The sequence below is a fragment of the Linepithema humile genome, chromosome 2 (genome assembly GCF_040581485.1).
Source record: "Linepithema humile isolate Giens D197 chromosome 2, Lhum_UNIL_v1.0, whole genome shotgun sequence".
Classification (NCBI taxonomy): Eukaryota; Metazoa; Arthropoda; class Insecta; order Hymenoptera; family Formicidae; genus Linepithema; species Linepithema humile.
Genome location: NC_090129.1, coordinates 1557977 through 1566388, shown reverse-complemented (window position 1 = coordinate 1566388; position 8412 = coordinate 1557977). Strand labels below are relative to the sequence as shown.

At 35.9% G+C, this 8412-nt stretch overlaps 2 protein-coding genes across 2 annotated transcripts in view; one reads left to right on the top strand and one right to left on the bottom strand.

The window, feature by feature from the left end:
- Positions 1-1541: 1541 nt before the first annotated feature.
- Positions 1542-6139, bottom strand: Atac3 (Ada2a-containing complex component 3). Its single transcript, XM_012376332.2, has 8 exons — positions 5766-6139; positions 5264-5366; positions 4983-5141; positions 4701-4898; positions 4245-4611; positions 3897-4172; positions 3531-3817; positions 1542-3444 (listed from the first exon to the last, which is right to left on the bottom strand). Exons 2-8 carry the CDS (start codon positions 5324-5326, stop codon positions 3193-3195), a joined length of 1602 nt encoding a protein of 533 aa, XP_012231755.2. The 5' UTR covers positions 5327-5366; positions 5766-6139; the 3' UTR covers positions 1542-3192.
- Positions 6140-7115: 976 nt separating this feature from the next.
- The window catches only part of LOC105677589 (acetylcholine receptor subunit alpha-like), a 66399-nt gene continuing 65102 nt past the window's right edge, over positions 7116-8412 (top strand). The window contains exon 1 of the mRNA XM_012376314.2: positions 7116-7867. The gene's annotated coding sequence lies outside the window, so the exon portion shown is untranslated. The remainder of the gene's footprint in view (positions 7868-8412) is intronic.

Below are 8412 nucleotides of genomic sequence, written 5' to 3'. Positions count from 1 at the left end.
TAGTGTGAAAATTTCCATATTTAGAGTAAAATAGGCATGCATTCAAGGTTGAATAGGAAAATAATTACGGGGCACTCAAGGTCTAACTTGTAAACGATCCTGCCGACAAAAAGGAGGGGAACATAGAGGCTTGATCGCTCTTGAGAGTCTACGCTTCTTTCAAATTTAACTCCTAAGGTGATCGCGACTTCCAAGCGACCAAGCAGCCTGCTGTACACGTAACGTACAATGCCCGCGTGATATATTTGTATCCAACGGATACTCGCTTCTGTAGTTTGTGCCTGTACGGCGCCGACTTCCAGCGATATGCCTGAAGAACATAAGCTAGCCGCAAACAGAAGCTTTATAATCCGCCTGGCGGATTATGTCTGAGCCTTGATATGGCGATCGTTATCGTACATAATATCCTTTTGTTTCTACGATGGTCGAGAGACAAGAACGAAATTTTATCCAGAAGTAAAATATAAGCAAAAATGTAAAAATGATCACGATATTCATTTTTGACTCGCGCGCGATGATGAGTACAAGCCATCTTTTTTCTCTATATTCAAATGTCGAACTCGGTAAAATTATATCGATTTCAATTTTTAATAAAAATGTTCTTCGCGTATACATTCGATTCATATTGCAAGATAGCAGGCAGCAAAATATAGCGTGTATAGTAGTCGAGTTTTGCAATCGATCCGTGTCGAAAAGATGCGTCCGAATATCAGCGTCAAATATCGAACGCGCTTGAAAACGATTGAGTTCGCGCGACGACGTCTGCTTGTCGCAAAAGATTTGCGACTTTTTTCGGGGATTTCGACTTTCGGAAGGAGCTGCGTAATAGGTGTGTCAATGGGTTAAGTTATTTATCGATCGGCGTGCGTTGCCCACCCCTGAGGATTATCCGAGGACGCCCATGGGCGCGACGATCCGATCGATCGCGACGAAAAGTCCGACGCCGAAGCGAGAAAATGACCACCGAAAACGCGTCTGCATCCAGTATCGCGTCAAAATCATTGCAAACGTTTCGGCGAATCAAATTCTCGATGCTGTAACATGCAAAAATATGCTTTACATCGTTGTTCATTTTTCGATACGAATAAATGTAATCATTTTCGCGTGGCTGTAAGTTCCGGAATCGAGATCCGAATTCAACGATATATCTCTCGCCTTTCGAGAGAAGAAGGCGGAGAAAGGAAAAGTGCATATAAGTTTAGAAAATGCATAGCAACGCGACGATCGATCGCGCCGGAGGCTGCGAAAATGCTACATTCCTACACAGATACAGCCAACGAAATACACAATTCTCTATTAGACCATCAACATAACATAAAATAATCCTTCAAGCTTACACGATGCTTCGTACATTCGCAAGCAAAAATAAAATGTAACAATAACGATATCTCACAATCCTCATTTCTTACGCAACATATTATTTATATTAAGTCTTATAAACAAACTGTTGTACCAAGTGTTACATTCGATGTTTCACACGCGATACTGGCGCAAGATGTTGGCCTCACGTAGCCTTTATTCCTAAATAAAATTTGTCTAACTCGTAATTAACAACTTTTATTAGCTTTTATGTATAAAGTTATATTTACAATATTACATGGCTAGAAAAGTCATATCCTAAGTATAGACCGTTGCATTCCACAACTTTTTGCCGTAGGGCTTTTATACAAGACATTTTCTTTTTGTACCTGAGGTCAACTACTTTCCTCTGCATCCTCTGCTGTACACTATTTCATCTCATTGTTTCGCAATTTGTTCGATAGTATCTTTAGATTAGATTACATTGGTCGAATTTTCTAATAATGACTATATATATTTAGTTTTCCTTTTTTCACACACTTTCGCGACAGCTGTCCGAAATTATGGAGCAGCCGCTGAAGAAGTACTTGGAATGCAAGAGTTCCGCATTATTATAAATTAAAATATGCGAAGCGACGTAGTGTACTAGTCGAGTGGACTATGCGAAATTATCTTAAGCATATCATATAGCGCTGAAGACTTGATCAAATCGATTTGCTTTCCACATTATGTATATTCTATTTACAAGCACGAGCAAATCCATTTCTTGGTGGATGCCCGATGCATCAACAATATACAATTCTGTAATAATGTGAATCGTAACTCCAGGAAATTTACATAAACTTCGCATTTCAAAAATTCAACAATTTCAAGAGTATTTTATACTCTATCTCAGTATCTATAGTAATCAATTCTTAGCAACGGTCATAGAAGCATATTTTGTGATACATATAAAAGTACAATATGCATATAAAATACATAGTAAATAGTTTATAAACATTAACGGCATTAATCTTTGTGCTGCGCTCTTTCGCGCATCCTCTATTTAATGACTAATACTGCACGCAGAAATGACTATCATATCGGATGAATATTAGAAAGCAACCAACACAATCAACGTTCTTTTTTAAATAGTATCGAAGAAGTAATCGAAAAAAAAATAATTGGCCAGTTAGCTTTCTTTTTATGTATAAAAAATTAATTTATATTTATATCTATTACAAAAAGGAGGTAAAACTTATACTTTGTACAAAATGAGCTAGGATATGCTTGGATTCAGTCATATAAACTTCCGATACAGAGAGATAACGAATACTTATCTATTTCTGGATAAGAATTTAAATGAAGCAATCCCTCCAACTTTTTAGTTACTTAACAAAAATATATATGATATATATTTTATATATGCAGATTGATAATAAACAGATTAAGTTTACTACATTATGTGGAAAGCAAAATTTCGTACATTTACATGTTCTGCATTCACATGTCGAATTGTAGAATTATTTGTTCAATTACGTAATTAATGTTTTTTACAATATAAATGTAAAATTAAAAGAATAATTCATGTCTGCTAAAGAGAAATAAATTTATTATAAACATTGTTCATTCTGAACAATGTTCATTTTGAATCAGTTTTTATATGCTTATTGCATGTCAATTTTTCAGCTTTTTAAAGTTATTGCTTGTAAAATGATAAACACAATTCATAATAAAAATACCAGATTGTTTCGTATTTATGGAAAATTAAGATACAAAAAGAGAATTTTAATTAGTATCACGATCTCAATAATATGATAAAATGTGCCAAACAACGTTGCAAAGTTCTTTTAATATCAAAACAATCGGATTTGCATGCTGCGAAATTATATATGAAATATAATCTGTAAAAAATCACTTAGATGCTATTTGGGCTGCAATATTTTTAAGTTGCTGTTTGTAAATTTCTGCTTCTTTTTCTTTTTCTTCCAATTGCTTACGATACTCTGCAGCTTGTCTCCGTGCTTCCGCTAATTGTCTATTCAGTACCGCTATATCCGTCTCTGGCTCTTTCTCTGCGCTATCTTCTTCTATAATTTCTTCTATCTCATCGTCTAGTTCTAAAATGGTTGGTTCCGCAAATTTTGTTGAAGAATTTGCAACTCTCTAGATTGTAAAAAAATATTTCCATTTTTATTTATGTCTGTTTATTATTAATTTTATATTGAAAATATATATCAATATAATTTTACCTCCTTTGATGAAAAAGAATTCTTGATTTCGGTGATAGTAGATATTGTTGTAGTATTAGGAATTGTTGTAACAAATAACTTTGTAGTTTTATCTACAGGAGATCTTCTCAAGATATTTGGACCCCGTGAAGTAATAGGTGTGTTAGAATTAGGATTAAGAATCTTGGATGACTGAATTTGATCTGTTCTAATTGTTATAACTTTCCTCCCTGTTCCTTTCCGTGAAGCAACTTGCAAACGTTTCATCGGCGAACCTTTTGTCAAATTTAAAGCAAGTTTCCCAGCTTCTATAATTATAAATTATTAACATAAGAAGTGACACATCTTGACATTAATAGTCTTTTAAAAATATTTAAAAAAGCACACCTGTTAAAACTACTGTTCTCCCACTTTCCATTGCATTTTCTACAATAGACGAATCATCATCTACAGGTATCATTGTGATTCCATGTGCTTCTAATAATCCAAATTGTTTACTGATACTTCCTATAGACATAATGTTTTTATGTTTCTTATTATTTGTAATATTATTTGTATCAATTAGTCCAACATCCTCAATTTCTTTATCCTGTTCACCATCTGTGTGACTTGGCGATACAGAGATTCGTTGAAAAATCATTTTTTGTTTTTTCTCCACTTGTGCTAAAAATTATACATAAACGCATAAAATAGATGATAAAAAAAATACAAGATTTGTATTTAGAAACTGCTTACCTTGAGAATGCTTGCGTTTGCGAGATTGAGGTTGTTTTTGCTGTATTACTTCAAACTTTTCCTGTTCCTCTTCTTGAATTATCGAACTTCTACTATTGCTTTCAGTCTCTAAATGCACTAAATTCTGCGTGGCTACTTCCAACTCCGTAGAATTAACCTGATCTTCTTGATGGGCTTGAATCCCTGTTATATCTCTTTCCTGTTGTAGTATATCTACCAAATCTAATCTATCATGCTCTAATGCGAGACTAATTGGAGTTTTATCAAATTTGCTAGTTGCATTTGTGTCAGCTCCATAGTCCAGTAAAATGTGCATTACAGCTAAATGTTCACGTTCTACTGCCCAATGCAATGGAGTCATTTTTAGCTGAAAAAATTACTTGCGTTAGATACTAATCAAAAAAAGTCATAAGTCTATAATTCAGTAAACCTATAATCCACATTTTAAGGTTATACCATGTCTCTGCTATCGACATCTGCTCCATAATTAAGCAGCAATTGTACCATTTGATCATGTCCCTCATATGCTGCCATATGCAATGGAGTTCTATCTACTTTTGTTCTAGCATCTCTTGATATTCCTGCTCTAAGTAAGACTTCAGCAGTCTCTAAATGATTGTTCTGTGCAGCTAAATGTAGCGCACTTGTACCAAGCTAAAAATCAAATACGCAATTGTTTATCTCTACAGAATTTCAATAAAGAAAGTATGAATACTCCTTAAATGTTAAAACACATACCCAATCTGTGGTGAATGGTGCGCCTCTACACATGAGTTCCCGTACACTCTCAGTTTCACCATTTTTTGCACACTGTAAAAGCTTCTTACCAAGCTCTACTATCGTTGTGGCATCATGAGGTCTCGAGTGAGGAGAGACATCGCAAGCCAAAAGTTCCACCTAACGACAGTCGCATATAACCATTAGAGGTTAACTCCAGCTTAGCATTCTTGTAAAATTAGATAATACATGCTTTATAGACCTTTCATAGACTTTTGCACAGGTCAGATAGAAACACTTACCGGTATAAGAGTGTCTGTATCCAGACCCTCAATATCATTAGCACATATGCTTTCAGATTGCATTCTTGCTTCTTGAACTCAATCCCCTTCGTGCAAACAGACTCTAAAATCAAATTATCCATAACAGTGGTGATCGTCACGAAATTTTTTCGAACGATTGAAAGCAGCTGTAAACGATTCATTTTCGGGCGTTAGTCGCTACCATTCGACCTTGGGACACCGGAATCCGAAAGTGGGCCATAAAAATAAAGAGCTCGACTGACAAAAATTGCATGAGATTCCATGCGGTCGATTCGCGCCCTGTGGCATGCCGCGTGCGTGTGATGTTTATCTCGCGAAATGCTCGCATCGCTACAGGATGTTTTTATTTCGCTGTCTCGGGGTCGCGAGGAACTTCCTGTTCCTGTTTCATTGAACGGAAGTCCCATGCCATAGGCTCCGCGTTTCGCTTCTCAAAAAAAAACTAGTCGACCATTACGGATCGAACGAGGATTGTACTTACGACCAGCACATTATTCTCGCCTTTTTTGCGATTTTTCCGACGACCTTTCCATCAGCACGCGACGTCCGCTGCTATTCTTCCTCGTCACAGTCTTCGCGATTTACGGCCACGGTAAAGTTTCGTGAAAATGGCGGCGCATTGGCGCCATTCTTAGCACCGTCCGGCTCAGGCGATAAAAACGTTTTCCATATGTACAACGGTGTTATGAATATCTCGCACGCAGGATAGCTCGTGTTTCCAACTGGATACACGGCGGCAGAAATACTCGCTTGCACTTCCGAATCCAAGCTTACCGAGCATCACATCTAGATTTTTGTGCACTATGACTGTTAATTCAAACTGAAATCAACAATGCTTTCTCGCAACAGTATTTATCCGACTCATCTACACTTGATATTTAGAACTGTCAAGTTGACAACTGTGAAAAAAATCAACAAAAATGCTGCCAACTCTCTTCACTCTATAGTCATAACATATGAATATCTAGATGTGATTATAAAAAAACTATAATCCAGAAATAGCCATCTAGCGAGCATTTTTATAATATATTTATTTAATTTTTAATATTTGATTATATAGAGTTATTAACGGGATACACAAAAAAAAATAATTATATTAAAAATTATTGTTTTATGATTATTGGATTAAAAATTCATAAAAAGAAAATAAGTTCTTCTCATAGCGAAGCGTCACGTTGGCATAAAGTATTTGGTCGTCATTAGTGATATCTTTTTTACCTCAGTTTCTTTCGTTTCATATCCATTTATCTTTTTCCGGCTTCCAGTAACGTTCGATTTATCGTGTTCTTGTCTCGCGACTGACCCAGAATCGCGAAGATAACGGAGCAGCAAGGTGCAACAACAATAAATCTCTATGCAATACAAACACAGCTCAGCCTGAACGATACAGACCAAAGAACGTATTCGCCGCATGTATGTGTATGCATAGGTGCATTTATACCGCAGATAGATATCGATTTGTCGACTACGGCCTGTTAACATAATTGACATTATCGTGGCCAATCGCGGTATCGTACGTTAATTCGATTATTTTAACGATATTAACTCACATATTCGGCAATGAACAATGGATGAAGATCCGGAAAATGATAGGACCGATTTCTTGTCTACCGAACGAGCTCTCATGCAGAAGTAATCAAATATTATACAATATCAATTATAAATAATGCGTAATAATATTTGCCTGCGATATACTTTTATTTTTATAGTTAATTTTTATTTAATCGTATGTTTCAAACAAGACAAAGTAAAACAAAGAATTATGTGTCGATAACTATATGAGAATGAACTACCGATCGAACGCAGTGTCGTTGTCGCTCTATGTTTAACTTGTTTCAAGGTATAGATCACATTTCGAAATCGTTTCGCAACAGTGAGTTCAGTCCGCGTTCCGCGCCAATTTTTCCCACCGAAAGTGTATCCCAATCGCGAACGAGTGCCGGGAGTGCCGAATCGAGTAATATGCGACAACCGTAAGTAATTAATGAATGTAATCGCGGTCTTTAATATTCGTAATTATGTATCGCGTCGCTTCGAACCGACAAGCGCGCGTTCGTCGAAAAAACAAGCTAGCAAAACACGACCTTCATTTGTCTCTATGTTTATCAAGCATCGTAAGTGTGATCGAGCATCGAAAGTGTCGAGTTCGAAGTAAATTTTCATATTATTTGAGTATTATATTATAATAGTTAGCTCTTCCTCGGTTCTACTAGATCCGAATATATTCGGATTTGGTTATTACATTTTTTATCGCAAAGCGGCGTTACGGTTTGCGTATCTGTATGAAGTTGTCGGCGCGTAATAATACTTTTTCTAACAAGAAATCGCCACAATGTTTATTGCAAAAGTGCCGTGTAAGATGTCGGTTATTCATGTTTCGCGATATCCGCGAATTGTAAGTGCGTTGTATGTGCATCAAAACGACCGATTATCATCGTATCGCGGTAATTGACACGCACAGTCACAATTAATTGAGTATCGATCGCAATTGCAACAATCCGCGCGAGTGAATGTATATGGAGCGGTATTGAAGATTAGAAATGTCCAAATAACAAAGACCATTGTAAACGATAAATCTAGCAGGTAAGTAAATTTATTACTGAAATTAATTTTGTCGGCAATGATTTGATAACAGAACGTGCAGGTGCGTTGCTGCGAATTAGATAACTGGGATATATATGTATAGCGGAAACGAGGCATCAGTGTAAATTCTAAAATCGGAAGTTTTAATCGATTAACTTAAAATTTTACGGATTTCGATAATTACTCGTAAGATATTAATGTATATATCACATGTGCAGTTTTATAGCAATTTAAATTGTTTGTGTAAAATCACATTTTCAAAAAGTAAAAATTTTGCATGTGTGTGATAAATATTTAGGAATTTTTTATCAGATATTTACTTTGCGTTTAAAAAGAAGAATAATTTACAAAAATGATTTAGGTAATCTTAGAAATGATCAATGATACAAATGAAGAAAAGAATATTGATTTAGCTTTTGATTCTGGAGCAAAGTTCCGCCGATGCCTCACCTTAAGCTGAAGTCCTGTCTATTTGCTCGATGCAATGCGTCGATATGCTTTAATCAAGCGAATACATTCAGAGCCCGGTATTTCCGTCTGATTAT